At 39.3% G+C, this 23,388-nt stretch overlaps 1 protein-coding gene across 2 annotated transcripts in view; it reads right to left on the bottom strand.

The window, feature by feature from the left end:
* LOC120518198 (granulocyte colony-stimulating factor receptor-like) overlaps positions 1–17,908 on the bottom strand; it is an 87,785-nt gene extending 69,877 nt beyond the window's left edge. The window contains exons 1-3 of one of the 2 annotated variants that reach the window (XM_039740853.1): positions 17,689–17,908; positions 4,208–4,329; positions 1,138–1,290 (exon numbers count right to left, since the gene is read on the bottom strand). Coding sequence is in view for 1 of the 2 variants with exons in the window: in XM_039740852.1 (XP_039596786.1) it covers positions 4,208–4,227 (20 nt within the window). In the remaining variant the exon portion in view is untranslated. The remainder of the gene's footprint in view (positions 1–1,137; positions 1,291–4,207; positions 4,330–17,688) is intronic. The other variant, XM_039740852.1, reaches the window with a different exon arrangement.
* Between the last annotated feature and the right edge of the window lie 5,480 nt (positions 17,909–23,388).

Below are 23,388 nucleotides of genomic sequence, written 5' to 3'. Positions count from 1 at the left end.
TAAACAAAGGCAGACTGGGAATGTGGTCAAAAGTGAGCTTACTTCACCCTGAACTTTAATGTCTGTCTTCATAAAAATAACAATAAAACATCCATTCTGTGAATTTCTAATTTTAATTTTATGACCACGGGGACAGGGATGTACTTTAACAACCAACCTCAATGCAGCGTTAGTCTTTTACCAGACTAAATCACGTGAACACTCATACACAGTCACAGCAGGCCAATACTGTACACATGTGAGATGAAACTGGAACATCTGGAGAAAACTGACAAAAAAAACAAATAAAATACAAAATCACACATAGGCAGTGACCGACTGGCAGTCTAACCCAAGCGGCACACAGAAGGAAATTAACAGTGTGTCCCTGAAAGGATGTTTTGTCACACTGTAAAAAAATTGAAGATAAAATAATTAAAAGGCTCATACAATTGATCAGAAAGATAATATAAGGTTCTGACATGCATTTAATCTAATTCAGAGCTGCAGGATAGTCATGGGGCACAAGAGAGAAACCAGTTCTGGAAAGGCTGCCGGTGTATCTAAACTAGCACAGGGCCAATTTGGAATCAAAGATGAATCTAACCTGCTTGTATTTTGAGGATTTGGAAAGAAAACTGGGCAAATATATAATAGAGGTTAGGAGTACACGCAGTGCATCGCCATACCCACCACATGACAAACCAACTCAGGATCCCAGATTAGGATCCGAGTGCAGCCATGCAACGGGTGACACCACAGCACCACACTAGTTCAGATGGAATGGAACTCTGCCACCAACCCCCAGGTTTTCCCTGCAGTTGGGAGGGCCTACTTGCAGGGCTGGATGCAGATTAATGTCATACCCAGGACGGAGCAATTGCAAATATATAGCTTGCAAAAATATACAAAAGTTGTGCAACATGATAAACATGAACCCCCCCACACACACTCCATCTGCTATAAAATAACAATAAAGACATAAAATGTGCAACATTCAGAAAACAAATGAGAAAAAAAAAATCAATGTATCTATTTTACCCTTTACCTAATCTGCTTTATCCATTAAAAGATAGTCAATGGTGGAGCCTATTATATCAACATTGGACATAAGATGAAGCTCTACATGAGATACCAGGCCTTTCAGATGACACTTACTCAGAGGGAGACTATATCAGGTCACCAATCACTCTAACACAGGCACCTCTGGGATGTGGGAGGAAATCAAAGCGCATGGTGAAGGTCCACTTGGAAAAAGGAGAGAAAGTGCAAACTTCATTCAGCAATTGAGGTGAGAAATGAACTCATCCCCTGGAATTTAGAAAAAAGGAAACCTAGAAAGACTGAAGCACTAATTGATAAAAAAGTTTAACACTTAGGTGAAGCCTTTGGTGTTTATAAGACTAAGAATCAAGGTGGTGACCATAAGCTTACAATGTACAGCACATGTGCAATAGAAATAAATTGTGCTCAGTAGTAGCAGTGACATTCTTACAGTGACATTCGGTGACATTCTTATTTACATGTCCGAGCAACATGTCACCACTCTCCAGTGCCAAGAGTGGTGTAAGTAGATAGATAGATAGATAGATAGATAGATAGATAGATAGATAGATAGATAGATAGGTAAGGCACTATATAATAGATAGATAGATAGATAGATAGATAGATAGATAGATAGATAGATATATTTGAGATGTGATCAAAAAGTACACTGAATGTTGATGCAGAGCACCATCCAAGAGCAACGCAAAATACTGTCAGTCATTTGTGAGCCACTGTTGAGTTCAAATGTGTTTTTCAGGTATGCCGTTAATAATGGCTATTGAGCAGCGCATTAACATGAAATTTTGTTTCATATTGCAAAAAGCTCAGGAAACCCATCAGATGTTAAAATCAGTTTATGGTGACACTGCACCGACAATTAAGACCGCTTACAAGTGGTTTGATCAATTTCATAATGGATCTGACTCGGTTGAAGACGAGAAAAGATCAGGACGTCCTTCAACATCAATAACCGAGGAAAATGTTGAAAACGGTTTCATTCTTTATCATGACAACGCTCCTTGTCACACATCCCTTCTAGTGCGACAATTTCTGTCAAATAAAAACATTATGCTGTGTCCGCATCCTCCTTATTCAACGGATCTGGCACCGTAGATAGATAGATAGATAGATAGATAGATAGATAGATAGATAGATAGATAGATAGATAGATAGATAGATATGTAAGGCGCTATATAATAGATAGATAGATAGATAGATAGATAGATAGATAGATAGATAGATAGATATGTAAGGCGCTATATAATAGATAGATAGATAGATAGATAGATAGATAGATAGATAGATAGATAGATAGATAGATAGCATCCAGAACAGTATAATTTTGAGGTTAATACATGTAAATGTAATTCAAGTGCCACAACAGGAACAGAAACACACAAAAAATTCCAAAGGTTGACTGTGGTTATCTTTGGGGAAAGGAAACCCTTCTGAGGCCTTACTTGAAGAAAAAATATTGTAACTTCTTGTAAATAAAAAAAACAACAATTTGATACATTTTTGTAAGGACTGCCATATTCCATTCTCTAGTATTTATTTATACATATTATTTTTGGACTCATGATTAGCAAGTGGCTTTGATTAAGCTAGAAAAATAAATATTTGTGGCCATAACTAAAGCATGTAGCTCAGCTGTTGACTGTCTTCTGTGCTATGCTGCTATGGCCATACTGTAAGTTCAAAAAGCCGTATTTGCCTTATGGTAGATGAGCGACTTTCATTTCTACTAAGGACTGAAGCTCTTGCTACCATTGTGTCTTTATTTAGTTACTACCTGAGTTACCAGCAGTTACTTTGATGAAATTTGAAAAGGTGGAAAGGTAAAAAGTATTTAAAAATAATGCTAAAAAAGCAATAACGCCTCTATTACTCATTTACTATTAGGTAACAAGGCCTTAACAGACACTTCTTTAGGTCTTCATAACACTTACAGAGCATCAGTAAAGTGATTCTTCACCTATTGAATGTGACTCCCTAACAAAACTTCACTTTGGAGTGGTCTGAGGTGGCTTAACTGAGACACATTTCTCTTGACATTACATATTTAATATTTAGGTTATTTTACCATCATGTCAATATGCCACACTGCATGAATGGATGATTTACCAATCTACTGATGCTTTATAAGTGTTATGAAGACCAAAAGGAGCTTTTGTTAAGGTCTAGTTAAATACAAGTAAATTAGTAATAGATGCATTTTTGCAGTACCTAAACTAAAGTGTTACTAAAATAATATATTATCCTTAAACTTACTGCAGCTACTACAGTATATAACGGTTGTTGTCAGTGACAAACCTGGATGATCATGGAAGAGGGCAGTAAAACTGGTGATGATGATAATGATGACATAACTGTTGTTAGTACTGAACGGTGTCTTTATATTCAGTGTTCTTCATTTTTTCTTTTGGTGCAAAGAACGTCAAATTGCAATTACTAACTCCTGAGACAAGAGAGGCTTGGGCTCATGACAAAAATAGTGGGGGGAATGTTTTATTAAATAAAAGTTAAATGAAAGGGGCAGAAATCAAATCCAGATTTTATGGGTACAAGGCAAGCATGGCAGCCCCCACCGCTGTTTCCCTATTCATAGATCACAATGTACTAATTCATGCAACTTGTTTTTACCCTGTCCTGCCCCAGAGTGCCCAAGTGGTTGGCAAAGACGCCAGTTATTTGTCAAAAACCTGTGAAATACCTGTGTGGTTCATTTCACGTTTGTGACTCTAAAAACAAACTTGTAAATAAAGAACAAACAAACTAACACATTGAGAGAGTGCTTTACAGATATAATGATGCGCATTTGACTTTAAGTGTTGCATTGGGCCATCTTAACGTATGGGCACAATGGGCACTGGCTGGGGGCTCAAGGAGAATAGGAGCTAATGTTGTTTCTTATGGCTATGTACGTTTCTGTTTTACTATCAAAACAGGGGCCCAAGCTCACTACTTTCCCTGAGGGCCTATGATGCCGTAAAGGTGGCCCTGAGCCGCCTCATTGCAACTGCAAGCCATTTTGAGTACCAGCTAGAAGTTAGTTTGTGTTCATCTTGGGTTTTTTTTAATCAATTTCACCTTCCTTTTGCAGTCCAAAAACACATAGTTTGGCTCCTCAGCCTCTTGCTCAACCAGTTTCAGACAACAGACAGATGGATCATTCACTTACCGTCTTGCTGTATTCAGCATCAAGTTGCACGAATGTTTGAGTTTTTCCTTTCTTGTAATCCCTCACTTTTTATATTCACACACCTGATTCTTTTCATGCTGTTGGAGTTTGGACATCCATTTCTGTAATCACATCAACAAGTGCACATCAATCTTTCCATTTTCTAACGACTTATTCTATTCAGGGTCATGGAGGGTGATTATCTCAGCAGCATTGACATATGACACCTGGAATGAAGCCTGAATGGCGATTTACAGTTAATGACTAACTTATCTGAAATATCTTTGTCCCCCCCCCAGACATATAGAGTATGTAAGGTGTCTGCACTCTGGGGCTGTACACATTGCATCATTGCTCCATTCAATTGTTGACCCTACCACATATCTCCAAAGAATTATTTTACATGGGATTATGATGAATCCTGAGACAATGGCCAGGAGAAAGCCTGACACAGGGCACCCACCAGAAAGGGTGACATTGCTTTGGACCTTGAGAAGAAACCAGAAGCCCATGAGGAAAAACAAATACATGAGGATGCAGAAAAAAACATGCAAAATTGATACCAAAGGCAGAAATCCAGCCTTGGCCCGAGGCATGATGACACCGCAACCGCTTAGGCATGTTCATCAATATTTCAAGGCCTTTTTATTATATTGAAGAAACAGTGCGAGTAAAGCCTGCTAATGATATAATAGCTAGCTGGTTCAATTTCCTCAGGTCAGTCAAATAGATCAAATAAGAAGTGTATACCAAAGGATCACAATACCCTAACTGTAAAAGAAATGTCTGATGGTGGAGATGCAGTTTTGAAAATTTTAGAAAGTCATATTTGCAGTAAACGGGAGGACCTCCATTAATTGGCTAAGCAGTCTCCATAAGGTGAGATTTTAAAAAAGAAACAAAAAAACAGTTCCAAGCAGCTTGAGTTTTGTTAACATTATAACTCCTTCTGGAAGAAGCCACCGAAAAAGACAACAGACAGACTGATTGTAACAAACTCTTTCTAAGTGGTTTGAATCAAGCTGATGTCCTCTTGAGGAAGCTTCAGCCATGGTGCTATCTTTACTTTTATTTTGCATTGATCCGCTGGCACCTTCCTAATGTTGAAAGTGATTAACATGGCACCCCCGTCACCCCCCACCCCATCATCTAAAAAATAACAAAAAGAAACCCAGCAAAGATAATGACACAAATGTAAACAACAGAGTGTCAAAAGCGAAGAAATGAATATTCGTAAAGAATGAAAGAAGTATTAAGAAGACAGAGGTATTTCCATATTTATTCTAAAAATAAAAAGATTGTAAAGATTAAAAAAAAAATTTAATACAAAAAAATCAAGCCAGTTCTTTTACAGACTCACCACTTCTCTCCTCCATTTTGATCAACTTCTTTGTGGCTGCTTTCTTGTGTCATTCTTTTGTAGTAATCTATATTAACGCCGATTCTACCCTGCTGCTCATCATCTCCACTGTGCTATTGTATTTTTTACTTAGGTACACTTATTTGAATGTCTTTATATGTAGTTTAGTGGTCTCATGTTTTCTGTTTCTTCTGAAATGTATCTTTGTTTCCGAAGTGAAGAGTCAAGTGTTTTCTATAAGCGGCGCCATGTCATAAAAAAGACTGATGGATTGAAAATACAACATGGAAAACACACGCGCATCTTTAACCACAGGAGCGTATTGCATCTGCATGTCTGGGAGGGCCCTTAAGGTCACTAACACATAAAAAGTCTTTTGTGAAATGCTCCAAACAATGCATTTTACATTCTAGGTAAGATTTTCTATTTTGACAAGAACAGGCCATTCATCCCAACAAGATCAGCAATCCCACCCATATAATTTATCCAAAAGGACAAGAAGTCGAGTTTTAAAGGTCCCTGAAGTCCTACGTTCTTCCACAAACTTGTTAAGTTATTCCAGGTTTCTATATTTCATTGTTTCAGAAAAGAAACTTTCTGACATTTCTATGAAATTTACTCTTAACAAGTTTCCAAGTATGCACTTGCATTCTTAATAAATCATTTATTCAAAATAACAACTGGTGTTTATGGTGTTAATTCCCTTCATATTTTTAAAAACTCTTTAATTATGTCACATCTTAATCTCCAATTGGTTAAACAAAAGAGGTTCAGCTCACTCCTCATACCTGTCAGTCCAAGATTCTCTAGTGCTGCTATGTCTTCTTTGTAATATGGAAACCAAAAATAAGGCACACAGTACTCCAGACGAGACCTCAACAGTGCCCCATATACTTAAGGGATAACCTCTTTTGTCTTCTACACTACTGTATATATCATACTCAATAACCTAAAATCCTGTAGTCTTCTTACTGGCCTTCTCTACACCGTCTGGATGAGAGTTTTGAGTCCTCAATGATTCCCATGTCCTTCTCATAAGGGGCACTTTCAAGTTTCAAACTATCCATTGTGTATTCATATTTAACATTTTTACTTCCTACGTGTGATATTTTGCATTTGCTTTCATTTAATTTTATCCGCCATAAATCTGCTTGTATTCTGTTTATGTCTCTCTGTAATTATTTGGCTGGTTCTGCGTTATCTGCCATTTCACCCAGTATAACATCGTATTCCAATGTATCCAGTTTCTTATTTATAGTCTCATCATTTCTTATCTATTTTAAAAAGAGAAGCAGACAGAGTACTGATCCATAGGAAATACCACTTAACACCACCTAATGCTAAAGAGGTTCCTCTTACCATAACCCTTTGGGTCCTGTGTGTGAGCCAATTTAGCATCCATCTTCCCACTACACCTTGAATTCCCACTTTCCTGAGTTTAATTGCTTGCCTCTTATGTAGCATCATATCAAAGGCATTCTGACAATCAAGATTAATAATACCATATGCGCCATTGTATACTTTTATTGCTTCCTCGTTGAATTTCAGCACATTAATGAAATACGATCTCCCCAACTAATCCCATGTTGACTGCCAATTAACATGCATGTGAAGCCGGGTTAACATAGGTGTTGATTGGTGAAATTGGTGAAATGTTTTTCACAGAGAGTATGCTGTATTCGCCGATGGCATTGTTCACCGAATATTTTCTTGCGGTCAGCTTAACCAAACAATATTTTCCCAGCATCTACTGATAATTTACGAAGCCAGCAGAACATCACAGAGTTGTAATATCCAGGTGTAGAACTTTCATGCCCGTGTAATGAAAGATGGTTGGCAAGCTGCTTTGGGCATGTGTGCTGTCATGACCCAATAAGTATCTCTGCCTTCCGCCCTGCATTCATTATTTAAAAATGAAAAACAAACAAAAAAAAACTTGCCATGTCTTCATTTCAGGGTTACATTAGCCAACCATAAAGAGAATATTATGAGTACTGCTACCGAATCTACAGGGCGGTCCAGATCTAATTATGCAGATCCAGATCATCTGGATGACTTTGATTTATACAGGAACGATTCCAGCTCAGCACGAAGACTATTCTTCATGTCATCAGTTCGCAGACTTCTCGATGGTCCGGGATTTTTCGGGTAATTTCCTATGTAATAAACTTAACAAGTTATAGCGTAATGAAAATTGCATAATTAGATCTGGACCACCCTATATAACACTGCTGCTTGTGCACTGGCAGCCATAATTAGCCATGCGCTGGAGCTACCAAACTAAACAAGTCTTCAAAGGAGGGATTTACAAGTCAGAATATGAACATTTGAAATAATACTAATACTGTCGATTCCTGTTAATCGGACCACATCGGGACCCGATCATTTTGGTCCTAATAACTGGCTGGTCCAATTACACAAACATGCCCTATACATGTGCAACCAAGACGGGACGTGCTATAAGTAACATATTAAAATGTCATTATGACTTTTATTGTGCTGCACACGCGTATGGCGAACATACAAATAAGAACTATGTACATGTACGGTTGCTTACAACTTTGTTTATTGAAAAAGAAATCTACAAATTCTTCGAAACGATCTACACGACACTCAGCATGTGAAGCACAATAAAAAAGGTTACATTACCAAATTCCAGTCAACGTTTGAAGAACTTGTCTAGTGTGATCTGACGCATTCTGTTGACGCACTGCACTTGTTTACGCTCGACTTCATGCCACTGGCTCCTGGGCGGTCCGTTTTAGGAAAGAAAGGGCAGCCATGCTCAACCCCACTGGTTTGCACTTGGTACAAATTTTATGACTTCCTGACCTTTGATAAAAGCATAAATTCTCCTGGGGAGTCCAGGGATCCTCCCGATGTCGCTGACCCACTTTATATCCGCTTTCCGCGGGTGACTTGTGGCTTCTTTTTCTTATTCTCTGTCGCATTCTTTGGTCCGATTAAATGGAATTTTGGTCCAAATAAGCAAACAATATTAGGCTTATGTAATATGATCTGTTTCGGTTCTTTTGGATTCGGTCCGAATAAGCGGCTGCTCCAATTAACCGGTGGTCCAATTAACTGGAATCGACTGTAACAAAATAATTATTACTCTCCACTAGATGTTTCTATCTTCTTCATGGCAGTTAAAAGTGCATATCATTTGCACTGAGATTGGAAACAAGAAGATGTTCCAGCTGCACCTGGTACTGTGATTTCCATCAATGGAACGAGCCAGGCTCACCCTGCCGCCTCGTGGCACAGTCAGTGTCTGCCTAAGGACTGGAACACTGTGAGTGCAATGATCTATATATTTTTTTTCCTTATTACTAGTTTGTTGTCAATTGTTGTATTTTGTTTGTGGTTTTCATTCAATCAGCGTGTTTTGTTGTTTGAGGGATGGCAGCGCAGTCAGAGCACATTTTGGGACACAATAATCTGTCCAGCGTACTTAGGAGCTGTTTCCCTACTGCTCAGGGGCAATTGAAACACCATCACACCATTATAAGCCACTCAAAAATAATTCAGTTCCCCTCCTTCCCCTTTGACCTTAATGCATTTCATGGAGGTTGGCACAGTTTGTGAACATTTGGCACTTATCGCTAATCAATTAGACAAGAACAAGAGAATTTTTTCTGATGATTCTATAGTACAGGGTGGTCCAGATCTAATTATGCAGATCCAGATCGTCTGGATGACTTTGATTTATGCTGGGACGATTCCAGTTCGGCGCAAAGACGATTCTTCATGTCGTCAGTTCGCACATTTCTTGATGGTCCAGGATTTTTCGGGTGATTTTCTATGTAATAAACTTAATAAGTTATAGCGTAATGAAAACTGCATAATTAGATCTGGACCACCCTATATGTAAAGAAAACACAAAATCATAAGAGTACTGTTTTACACTCTTCCCTTTATCTCTTTGTTGAGTCTCAGGAAGGCTGATGTGTGTTTCCTACTGAACAAGCTGAAAGCATGTATTTTAATTTATTCTTTTGTTGCACGTTGATTGCACATGCAGGTCAGAGTTTCGCTGTATTCTTTGCACCTGATGATACCACTGCTACTACTAGTACTACTCATCAGTCCATTCATCCATTTTCTAAATCCTCTTATCCAGAGAATTGTTGTGGAGCTATCAGTCAGCTGCTGCTGTGCTACAGCTACTAGTCACTAGCTCATTGTGCCATTAGCGGCCTCATTCCTCCTCTCAGCAGCTTCTCCCAGGCAACTGGGCTCAATTAGACCCACTTTAGTCTCGGGTCCCTTCAGCTCCTGGTCATTTATGACAATTAGGGTCAATTTAAACATTTATTATAGCAGTAAGCTTACAAGAATCAGCTGCTGTTGCTCTTCATGACAAAATGACGTAGGTAAAACTTGGAAAAATGTTTTCTTTGATGTAATAATGTAAAAGAAAAATAAAAAAAAATTCTAATTATAAAGACACTGAGCATTTTTGGTCTTATCTCTCTAACAAGGCAGATGATATTTTACACTAGCAGTTCAACCTCAAGGCTGCCAGTGACGTAATGTGTGACGTATGGGCACAAGCTGGGGGCCCCAAGAGCATAGGTGCCCATGATGTTTCTGATGCGCTATGGAAACAGAGGCCCCAGTGCACTACTATGATGCTGTTAAGACGGCCCTGGACTGTGACTCTGAGTTAGTCGCTTAACCTGCCAGAGCTTCAGCTGCAGAAAAATATCTCTAGACAGTTGTAACGTATTCTTATCTTATAAAGTCTCTATGAATAGAATAAAGGACATTTCAAAATACATTACAACAATGAGCAAATGTAACACAATGCTTAGTGCTGTTGCCCTAAACATCATCCTGGGTTTAAATCTCACACCTGGCTGTTGTCAGTATGGTGTCTGCATATTCTCCCTGTGTCTGTGTGGATTTATCTTGGAGTATTATGGTTTTCCTTCCACATTCCCAAGAACATACAGATTTTGTTAACCAGCAGTCCTAAACTGGCCGGCTGATTCTTGTCTCGTTCCCAGTGCGGTCAAGATAGGCTCTGGGCCCAGTGAGCCCTAATGGGATTGTGGGCAGTTAAGAATATTATGTCTTGTAAAAGTAAGCTAAAATAGCACATGACTGACTGCTGCCCAAAAATGGGTGAATACGGGACAGCCTTCATTTATCTTCATGATCATGACTTTTTATTGTCTCTTACTGGGAATTGGTGATTTTTAGAAATTATTTTCCAAAAGACACCAAAGATCCAGTGCATTGATTGGGAATATGTGGCAGATTAAGGCCATAACCTCTGGAGGCTTTTCTAATGTTTCTTCTTCAAAAAAGTCAAAAATAAAGGTGAAAAAGTCACATTTGAAATCAACGACACATAGAGTCTAATCTTGCTTATGTTCCATGTGACCTTGTACTTTACAAAATAACCAACCATTAAGTGAGTCCACTACTTCCAGCCCAGTTTCACGGTGAGCTGAAGCCTATTGTGGTAACATCAGGAACCACACATGGAACGGCTGCCAGTCCATCTGCAGATGCACTAACACACACACACATCGGGCCAATCTGGAGTTATAACCTAACATATGCATATGCTTGGAAGTACCTAAAAAAGGCCAACATGGACGCTGAGAAGAGGTGCAAACTTCACACAGAAGTCCTTTACAAGAAGGATGAATTCCTGATGAATATAAAGACATTTTTAACACGCTTTTGTTCTATCAATTGGAATTGTGTACTTTTCATATTTAACTTGGTAATTCCTTTCAGTTTGATCAACTTTACCTTTGTTTTCAATAGTACCATACCTCCTACATAATGACCAAAGTTTTCTAGTCGTTCTTTTCTGATGTCTACCTGTGAAGCAAATTAGTTTAACGTTACGCTTGCAACTCACATCCAAAACACATGCCTTTCTTTTCATTAAAACACATTTACCATTTTTTTTTTTTGCTATCTAAAATAGGAAGGTGGATTGAGGGTCCACAGCAAGAAGGTCTTACTTGGATCAGGATGAAGAAACACATTGGAGGAGCTCAACAGCAGCATGAGGAGACCAATGGTAGGACGAGACCAAAGTCAAAGGATAACAACCAGAATGAAATCGGGAAACCAAGAACCTTCTAAGATGAACCAATGGAGCCAATCCAATCAGAAAGAAAACGGCTTTGCTAACCCAAAGGTGACTAATTAGAAAAGAAGAAAACCCTACTCATATAACACTGATCTGATCATTTTAGAAAAGAGTGAAGAGCCACAAAACTAATTAGATCTCTTCAGATAAGCTTTAGGCTACTTTCATATGATGTTCTAAATCCAGCATGTCATGTGCAACTTGAATATGACTTGCACTTGAATGCTTGAATTGGAATCTTCTGGAAATTTACACTCCCAATTAATGTTACACTGCTTATGTCTGCTTTAAAAACCAAGATGGATTACATTACTGATTCAATGTGCCAGTTTCAAAGAAACTGAGGTGTGAAAGTGATAAATATTTGGAGCCTGGGTCACAAGCCAATACAGCTCAGTTGCTACGTGCTTCCTGATGGAAATGACACAACACGTGTGTGTGTCCCTTTGAGAGAGTCTTGAGGACGGATGCTGACAGATAATACTGCAAGTAATCAACATTCCGCACCACCATCTAAATTTACAAACTGCTGTTTTTCATTAAAACCACTTGCACTTCAAAAGAGGTCATCCGCCTCAAGCAAAGAATCTTCGGGCCCAGCCAGTACTTGGATGGGAGACAAACCAGGAAAAGCTTAGGTTACTGCTGGTTGAGGTGCTGGTGAGGCCGGCAGGGGGTGACTACCCTGTGGTCTGAATGTGGATCCCAGTGCAGTGATGGGGATTCTGTGCTGTAAATATGGCTGCTGCCGCCACATCATCCAGCTGGATGCTACACATTAGTGGTGGTTGAAGCACCTTGAGTAGTGAGAAAATAGCTAAATAAATGTAAATAATAATAATAATTATTATTATTACTAATATTATTGTTAATAAATCCCTCCAAATTTTAAAAATTCAGAATTATATCATTAACATTAGAGATTCTGATGCTCATCTCCACCTTATTCTCATGGACCCTGGACTTTTTGTGTGCTAGACCCCAAGTAATCAGGGTGGGGAAACACACCTCCGGCTCGATTACTCTGTACATTGGCACCCCTGGGATTTGTTCTTAGTCCTCTGTTGTATTATTATTATTATTATTATTATTATTATTATGGATGGATCAAAAGCCAGAAGTCTACGTGACCATCATCATCAAGTCCTTCCGTGAGAATCCAAAGAGGACTGTTTCATTTATGTAAAGTAGAATGCCCAGAGGGCACTGAGCAGTCTAATGGTCTGGAATCCCTACAGACTTTATTTTTTTCTCCATTTTTTTGTTTTTTCTGTCCCCCCTGGCCATTGGACCTTACTCTTATTCTGTGTTAATTAATGTTGACTTATTTTATTTTCTTACTGTGTCTTTTATTTTTCTGTTCTTCATTATGTAAAGCACTTTGAGCTACTTTTTGTATGAAAATGTGCTATATAAATAAATGTTGTTGTTGTTGTTGTTGTATTCACCATACACACTTGACTGTGTAGCCAGGAGTAGCTCAAACACCATTGTTAAATCTGCTGACAACACAGCTGTGGTAGGCCTCATCAGCAACAACAATGAAAAGCCTTACCTAGACAAAGTGGCTGACCTGTCACTATGGTGTCCGGAGTGGACCACAGTTGGTCCATCAACATCAGCAAAACAAAAGAGCTCATGGTGGAGCTCAGCAGGGAGAAGGAGAAGCGAAGAACTGAGTGCATATCTCTGATTATTAACGGTACTGCAGCGGAGAGGGTTGAGTATTTCAAATACCTGGGAATCAACATCAGGAGTGAACTAACTTGGTCCATACATTTAGACATTCTGGTGAGAAAGACACAGCAGCGCCTTTGTCATCTCAGACAACTGAAGAAATTCAGTGTGTCAAAAAGACCCTCCTTTTAAGAGTCCTGACATTAATATTCAAAGAAATAGTAAGGAGGCCTTTTGCTGTTATTCACCCAAACTCTCGAATACTTCACCAACAGAGATATGCCAGGCTACCACTGTGGAACATTTAAAAAACTGCTGTTGTACCTTATAGAATTATATTACTAGTCAGGGATTTGCAATCTTTACTATTCTCTGCTTTTCTCTACTTTCTTTTCTGGGTCTTCTGTTGTGGCGTTTTATGCGGCCGCCACCACCACCACCTGACTGAGGCACCGTGTAGCCCCCTGGGATGCTGGAATGAAGGCGGGTTCCTCAGCTGTCTATGAGACCATCAAATTCACTCAGACAAGCCTGGAAACATGAGGAATGACGTTAGAACATTTACATTAGGGAGAATGCTCCAGTGAGGGCTAGTGGTCTTTTGGCTTTGGAACCCCTGCAGATTTTGTTACTTTCTCCAGCTTAACTGGACTTTGTTTTGTTTTTTTTTTTCTATCTTCCCATCATCATACTCAACTGTAATGACTTATAGTATATTATATATAAGGACACGACTCTTCAGCTGATTATATACTGTATCTATGTTTTATAAGATCATGTGGATTTATTCATCTTTATGTATTCATTTTTTCTTTGTTAATTATTCATTATTACTCTCATCTAATTGTATTTGTTTTTCCTTTTTTTATAACTTTCTCTCTGACATCTTGTAAAGCACTTTGAATTACATTCTTTGTATGAAAATATGCTATATAAGAAAATATTATTGTTGTTGAAGTCCTCCTACCACGTGGGTGTTTAACGCATTCTGGCAGGATGCCTCACTGCCTGGTATGGAAATGGCTCAGAGAGGAGCACACAGTGCTAAAGAGATCTGTGTACCCAACCAAGCAAATTGTGGGGATGTCACTGTCATTACTACATGACATAAATACCAAACGGTGCACTACCAAGATGAACAGAATCATGAAGGACTCCTCTCACTCTAAATGCCGAACATCTGGCAGGTGCCTGCATGGTCTCAAATCAAGAACAGAAAGACTGTGAAAGAATCGCATTTCCCAGATGATAAAAATAACAAATGGTCCTCTTGTCAATTCCTCAAAATTGTAAAAATAGTCAATCTATCATTTATATTTACATCCTTACATCTAATGTATATATGTGTTACACAATTACAATTAGGGGTGGCACGGTGGCACAGTGGTAGCACTGCTGCCTCGCAGTAAGGAGAACCTGGGTTCACTTCCTGGGTCTTCACTGCGTGGAGTTTGCATGTTCTCCCTCCGGGTGCTCCGGTTTCCTTCCACAGTCCAAAGACATGCAGGTTAGGAGCATTGGCAATCCTAAATTGTCCCTAGTGTGTGTGTGTACCCTGTGCTGGGCTGGCACCCTGCCTGGGGTTTGTTCCTGCCTTGCATCTTGTGTTGGCTGGGATTGGCTCCAGCAGACCCCTGTGACCCTGTGTTAGGATATAACAGGTTGGATGATGACTGACTGACAATTACAATTACTTGAGCATTTTTAATCTGTACTTTTTAGTATTTAATGCTTATTTTTAAGGTATATTGCATGGTATAGGCTACTCTCTGAGCTGCATTTCACTGTATACCCCTGTGCATGTACATGGTATGTGACAAATAACATCGAGATCCAGGGCTGGATTAACCATTAAGCACACTAAAGCATATGCTTAGGGCATCAAGGCAAGGTGGGCACCACAGGCATTTCCCTTTGCCAGATGTACCATGGACCATAGGGTTCAATACTTGAAATGGTGCAACTCAACCAGGTTCCACAAAAAGGAGCTCCCACATTAAATGAAAAAATGACATATATATATATATATATATATATATATATATATATATATATATACAGTATATACAACAATATTGTGGTGGGCTGGCGCCCTGCCCGGGGTTTGTACCTGCCTTGTGCCCTGTATTGGCTGGGATTGGCTCCAGCAGACCCCCGTGACCCTGTGTTAGGCTATAGCAGGTTGGGTAATAGATGGATGGATATACAACAATAAAAAGAATAATAAAATAGTCCTAATGGAGCTTTATGACATATATTCATCTTGGGAATACAATGAAATTAGAATCTGTAACTTCCACATGGTTCACCGAGGCTCACATGATTGTTCTTGTCGGCTGACCCATTCAGTCGTCCACTGACAGTGAGTGCCGTTTATATATATAGGGAAACCAACATCTTTTAAGCGCTTAGGGCCTCTAAAGGTCCTAATCCAGCCCTGTCTACATCACTAAAGCCTCCACCTCTCCTTGCTCTTGTCTCATGTCCACGGTAGTTTCTACTAACAGGTATGGTACTGATAATTGCACTCACAGTAACAGCTTCGATCTTTCTTTTTTATTTCCTTGTAATAAAAAACAAGACATAGCAAGTTCAAAAGTATGATATGCTTCGAAAACCATCCAGAAAAAACAGTTGGCCTCCAATCTACGAAAAAGAGCTACACGACTAGAAAGCCCAATTTGAAATTGCTTTTTACAAAACGTACAGCTGCAAGTGCAATAAAAACGTTAGGCGTGGACCCAGCACGTTTATTTTAGAATTACAATAATGAGTTTTTGCCATGTTATGTGTATGTGTATATCTTTATATAGCACATTTTCACACAAGTGTTGTAGCTCAAAGTGCTTTACAAGATGAAGAAAGACAAGTTCCTAAAAAAAATGAAAAAAAGAATAGGCAATACTAAATAACAAAATAAGAAGTAAAGTCCAATGGCTGGGAGGACAGAAAATAAGCAAACAAAAAAAAAAAACTCCAGAGGGCTACAGAAAAAAAAAATCTGCAGGGGTTTCAAGGCCACGAGACCACCCAGCCCCCACCCAACATAAATGATCCAAATCAGTCCTCATGGATTTCAGGCTTCGCATGAAAGAATCAGACGACATGAAACAATACGTGGTAATCAAGAGCACTGCTTGTTAAAGAGGGTGGATGTCAATTCTTACAACTGAGCAAAATAAACCTTACTGTGCGGTGTAGGATATTACATCAGACTTGTCACAACACATTTTAAGTACTCTGAAAATGACTGTTATGGCATTTGGAGTGATTTTAAATTCAAGGCTATCCAATCTTTCATATTCTATACGTCTTCCTTGCCATCGCAAGCCGATTCATTCACACACATGCCGACCTCAGTGTTAAAGGAGACCGCTTGCTGCTGGCATTCAGGCTAATCTATTAGTTTGTTTCAGTCTGACAGAATTGCTTTTATTAATTTTGCACATGCATGGCACATTCGGGATAGACATCTGTACACACTCATCTAGAATTGGGACTTGAATAATGAAGGTGCAGTGTGAACGTACCCTGCAGTGAGCCATCTCTTCTGTCTCAATTAGATGAAAATAGTGAGCAGCATAAGAGAGCCAAGGTTGCAGCTTCTAAACTGAGCATCACTGAACGGTTCATAAGAAGGTTAGTCATATATCGAGCGTACAGTAGTCGTGTACTTTTCCATGAAAGTAAGAAAATTACTTTCACTTTCTGTGTCACACATTTAAATGAACATGATGGGTGTCACTTCCAGCGAATAACAGGCTTTTAGTATCTTCTAGTTTTCAGTGGCTGAATACATTCCTAAAAGACTTTCAATGATTAAAAAGTAAATACATAAATGAGTGTCTCCTGGCAGAGAGGAGCATCAAGTTCTCATGTGTGGCCAGATCACAATCATTGTTTTCTTGTAAAGAAAGTATGAGAAATCTCCAGGGGGTAAAAAAAAACCCATAACAGACCATAGACGACTGAGACTGATCTACTAAGGATGTTATTGCAGAACGCGTTCACTGCCTCCATACACAAATCATAGCTGGACACTTTTGTGTTAGTTTTAGTGTAAAAGCCATACACATGGGCTATGTGTCCGTCTCTTACTTTCTTCTACAGCCTTGCGTTTCTCTACAAATAAAAAAAATCTTTCTTGTGTAGTTTTTGGCCAAACAGAATACCTGTTAACATTTACTGAACTCCAGTAGTTAAAAAGTACATCCCAAATGAATAGGCGCATCATTCTTTACTTAAACAGCCTTCTTTAAACTTTCTGGCTGACCAACCACAGACCCCTGTGCCCCCTCACCGTGGTGGACCTCAAGAAGCTCTTACCTCTGGTGATCCCACGCTGCAGTCTGTTGATCACTTCCAAACTTCAGAATGACATGTCTCTCCGAGTGTACAGTACAATTGCCCTTTGTTACATTTCATTTCTTCATTTCTTAATCATTTTTGCAGTTGTTTGAGTTTTCTTTTCTGGTCTGTAAAGAAAGAGCTGCCTTCTCTGTAACGTTCTCTAACTTTCTTTCTCCTGCCAAATGGCTTTTCATTGTCTTATCAGACAGAAGTGCAGCACAGGAAAGGCAGAAGCGGATTGGTGCAGAAATTTTAACTACTTCATGGCCAGCACCCTACAGTGCAGTCTTTCTGTACTGTGTAAAAAAAAAAAAAGAAAAAAAGGAAAGTCCAGTTAAAAAAATAAATAAAAACTAACAAATAAATACGTGGTGTAAGAGCCCAAGAGGCTGGGATGGAGGGTGATTTCTTGCCCGGATGGGAGGCGAAAGTGGAAGGATGGTGGGAGCTGAGACTGGACATGGCCAGAATGTCTTACATTCTTCATCCTGGCAAGGCAAGAAGGGAGGTAAGTGGACTGGGTGAACGTGGGTGCTGGGAGCACAGCAGGTGGCAGTGTTCCTCCAGGCTAAACCCAGTTGGGATGTGGGACTTGAGAGTCCAGGACTGTACAACCCTGTCAGGGTCTTTTTGTATGTCAGGGGAGGATTACCCTGCTTTCTGTCTGACCAGTCCCAGGATACCAGAAGCAGTCCTGGGTCCACCTCGATGAGCCAGAGTAGGGAGGCAGTGGGCAACACTCGGCTGGAGGTGGAAGGAGATTGAGAATCTGTTGTTTGGAGTATTTTGCCTGGCATTTAATTAGAAAAGTATTGGAGACAAAAGAAAACCTTTTATTTGAACCCGGAATTGTGTTCAAATTGGGCTTAGTGGTGCCCCCTTGTGGTTACAATGGTTTTAACTTAAAATAATGAATTGAAGATACTCTTCAGGAATTCTCGATACTCAAAAGCAGGTCCACATGCGGCAGTTGATTAAAGGAGCAGTTCTAACATTAAATTGCTCTTTTTGGGGTCTCCTCACTGTGCCACCTTGACTTAAAGCAGTAAAGCATCTCATAAAACTGTCAAAACCGCTCAGTCCAATTCAGGGATACAGCAGGCCAGTGTCTATACCGACAGCAACCAAACCTGAGGAGGACCTCTGTGCACGTGAGGGTCCTCTCCCCTACATCGGGCCAGAATGTGCACATCTCTGGGAATGTGGAAGAAGAAGAAGCATAAGGAGGACATGTGGACTGTGGGGAGCCTGCAGGTGGCAAGATGCTCAGTGCACTTTGAAAAGAAACGAACGTGGACCAGGAAATGGACTTTACAAAGGGAAAAGCGGTTCTGGAACAGGTGGAGTTGGACAAACCCAAAATGGATTAAGCAGAAATGATTTTTTAAAGCCAAACACACACAAACCCAAATCAAATTTATATAGAATGTTATCAAAACTTCTTTTAACTAGCTTGGAAAAATGGCCTCTATGTAATACTGAGCTGTGCTTAGCAGACTTGGTTCATTTTGTTATCATCTAATACTTGGATAAACCAGCACCCTCTTAAATATGTCTTCAAAAATGACATCACACAAGACAGGGACACCCAATCACATTTCAAGGAATAAGAGTCGTTAAAATCAACATGACTGAGGCTACAAAAAGGACCCACAAAGCGGTGATAATTAAGGCAAAGTCCACTGAGTTGCTGTTCCAGGATTAGGACACAGAGCCACCGTGCCTTCACTTTCAGAATTATCAAAGAAATACAAAGCTACATGTGAACATTTTACCAATGAAACAAAGAAATCCATTCCAGAAGTGAAACAACCAAGTTTCACAACACAAACATCAAGTGAGCAGAGTGTTTAGTGCTAGCCAGGCGCAGGAAAAGGTCATCTAAAAAGACGCATGCGTAAAACACAGACAAAAAAAAATAAAAACAACTACAAATGGGAGTAGTTATACTTTTAGTTAGCAAAAAAATCTGCCAATGGGGTAAGCAAAATTTACTTGAAAAGATTTCTTAAAGTAAACTAAATAATCTTAAAATTACATTTTTTGAAAGTCAATAATACTTACAATAAGGAAAACAAGATTTAATGTCAGGATACATAAATACATAATACATAAATCTAATCCCAAAATCGCGGGAAATATAATCTAAGGATAAAAGCATATATACTGTATATATATATATATATATATATATATATATATATATATATATATATATATATATATATATATATATATATGTATATATTTGAGGGATGTTCAAAAAGTTTCCACACTTTTATATTTTCGTTGGAAACGGTGAAAGCAGATGGAGTAGTAATTGGTCATGTCTGAGAGTGTCATGTGACTGGAAACACTGCATCACAAGCGAAGGTGACTATGTAGAAAGGTGATGTGTTTTTGAAGTTAATAAATAGAGTTAAAAAAAACTACAAACACATTTTGAACATCCCTTGTATACATATATACATATATACACACACATATATATATGAAATGTTTTATTTATTATTAACATTATTAAAAAGCACAAGCTGAAAATCTTAATGGCACAACTAACACACACACAAATATATTTTTTCTTTGTTATCTGTAAATGCAAATAGTGACACATCCAACGTGCCAGCTCTTGTAGCAGCACATTGATGACATCAGCGACATATGGCAGCTAATGGGTGACACATCTAAGCTGTGAACACGGCAACATGACAAATGGCAATGAATGCACCTCAATATTATTTCTAATATCTGAAAACTACCTGTCTACCTGTTTATCTACCCATTTATTTATTTAAAGAGCCTCTGTAAAAACCCAAATTTCCCTCGGGGCACAGTTAAATTAAATTAGTTAGTTCGTTAGTTCGTTCGTTCATTTGTTCTATCTATTTATTTATCAATCATATGGTGCCTTATATATCTATCTATCTATCTACTATGTAGTGCCTTTTATGTCTATCTATCTTATCTATCTATTATATAGTGCCTTTCATGTCTGTCTATCTATCTATCTATCTATCTATCTATCTATCTGTCTGTCTTTGAGCTATAAGAGTTGATTGCTAACTGCTGCCCCGCCATGTCCCTCAGGAGCTGCTGAAAGTAGCTGTATTTTTCTTAAATGAGTTTCTTCATACTTTATTCAGTATGTTCTTGATGATGAATTACGATTTTGTTTTTGGCTTTGACATTCAGGTTATGAATTCTGCCTGTTTTTGATTTTCTTCCTTCTTCCGGTCTCATACTTTTCTGTTTCGAGCTTGCTGTCTCCTCTGTGTCTCTTTCCTTCCTGCCGTCACCTTCAGAGCGCTGGTTCGATGGCTCCTGCTGTATTTTATCGCTTGTGTTCCATCCAAAGGCTGATTTCAGTAAGACAATTTCACTCATTGTCTCCACGCTTGCTGTCTTTTCTAACTGCTTGTAAACTCTGCCTTTCTCCTATCCTGCCTAATGTTCTTCTCCCATCAGAACTTCACCTGTTAGGAAGTAATAAAGACTTTCCTTCTTCAGGCTTAGTGGTTTACAGGATCACAGCTGTTACATGTACATGTCAGTGTCAGTCTTACTTACATTTGCTAATCAGCATGTAGCATGTTTGATTCTTCAACATTAATCTTTACATAGCATTTATTTATAAATGATTGGCTATCCAATGGAATCCCAAATATATTCTCGAGGTAGCATGAAACTTCAATGAAGCAGTGTTGACTCTACACATGGCAGTTGTAAGAAGTAAACACAGAAGCCCTGAAATAAACCCAACAGCTGCTCCTTCCAAAGAATGGGCGCTTTCCCACGTTACAAACATCAAGCAGCTCGGCTTCAACTGCAGTACATGTTCTTACTGCACCTGCAAATTCACTTCAGAAGTCACACTTCCAGGAAATCCGTTTCATTGTGTTTTCCAAACCGTAGCCATTACGGCCCCATTGGCCTTTGGTATCACGTAATGTACCCAAGGCGGAAAGGGAGCTAAGGCCGGCCTTGTGCTTCTTTATTTAGGACGCATTTTCTCAAATCTAGAAGTACCTGCTAATGAACTTCTTGTACCCCAATTACAGAAAGAGATAATGAAGTCACTGCAACTCCTGCATCCACCTTAATGCACCAGGGACTTTTTGCCTGGTTCTTCATTTGCTAATTGTTATGAACAGCTGATCTGTTTAATTTTTTCTGGATTTTCCTTTGGGTTTAAGTAAAAAAAAAAAAAAAGAAATACATTAAACTAGTTTTGAAAACTGAAAGAATTTATACTTGATGTTTATATTTCATTTTAAATTATTTTTTTTAACAATATTAAAAATGAATCCTGTTCTCCTGTGGTGCCATTTTGTTGTCATTTGTTTGTTGTTACTATGCCGTTGCCAGGAAGTGACATCATTGGGTCAAAGATGTAAAAGGTCAGCATTTAGTTCTGCGAATACCCAAACTGGTTCTCTGCTGCTTTTCTGCTGTTTGAAACTCTGGAGTTAGACTTTATTAAGTATCTACTTGGTATAAATTAGGATTTTGTCTTTGGATTTGACAGTTTCGTTGGTAGACTTTGTGGTTATGAGTGTTTGGCTGGTTTTGACTTTGTTTAATCTTCTGGTTTCATATTTTAAAATTGCTGCTGCTTCTTCTGTTGCTGGTGGAACACCAAAGTAAGGATTCCTTCAGACATCACCTTGTTCACAAGCTTCCTATGCATACTGTGACGGTCCAGGTCGGCTCCACGCTCACTTCCTGCGGCCTATTGGACCCAAAACTGTTGATAGTCGTGTACTGAGAAGAGCCGGGCAAATGAGGACACACACATGCAGCAAGGGGTAAGTGCAAAGTGCTCAGTGCTTTTATTAAAATTAATCAAAAAAATGACAGGCAGTGTTCCAAATAAATTGTCCAAAGCATCAAATCTTCATCAGTTAATAAATAAATAATCCAATAAAAAATGCATGTAACTGTGGAGGAAACAAAAAACAATCCATAAATAGATATCCTTTAAAATCAAGGTTAAAATCCCAAAGCAGGAAGCCATTCAAAAATCTCAGTCACTGGTGCCTCCTTTCTAAAACCGACATCTCCTCTGCTAATCCCGTCCAGGATCCTGCGGACACAGAAGACGTCCTGCTGACAGGCGCAGCCAATCTTTACCCATAGACTTGTGTCTGTGCTGCTCCACAGGCTGCCAGCAGGGCACCACCCACTCTCACTGTTGGCCCTACACGAGACCGGGCGTCGTGACACACCAGCTACCCTAAATATGCTGAGCCGAATGGTCCTCTTCAGCCCCTAAGCGTCAGCCCTACGTTTCTCCGAGGGGCTCTCCTCCCAGCTGCCCACCCCGTTCCTTCAGCACCCCAGTGGCTCCCGATCCCGCCTTTGTTTTCCCATCTTTAACCTCTGTATCTCTTTTCTCTTTATTCCCCATCTTCTTTCTTTCAGTTCTCCCTTCTTTCTTGTCCAGTGCTGGATCCTTTGGCCTGATTAGCGCAGGAGTGATATGGTGGCCAATGACTGATGCTCACCTTCGCACATGTATGTGCAATCAGCCAAGCACCCCAATCAACCCTAGAAGTGAAGCACACTCACGCACACCCACAGCTGATTGGCGCTCACAATTCCCAGGATGTGATTACTTATTTAAAACTTGCCTGACGCCACGGACCACTTGTCACACGTACCACCTTCCTGATTCTT

This window comes from Polypterus senegalus, chromosome 17 (assembly GCF_016835505.1).
Source record: "Polypterus senegalus isolate Bchr_013 chromosome 17, ASM1683550v1, whole genome shotgun sequence".
Taxonomy (NCBI): domain Eukaryota; kingdom Metazoa; phylum Chordata; class Cladistia; order Polypteriformes; family Polypteridae; genus Polypterus; species Polypterus senegalus.
Note: the sequence above shows the minus strand (reverse complement) of the source record. Positions and strands in the feature narration are given on the sequence as shown.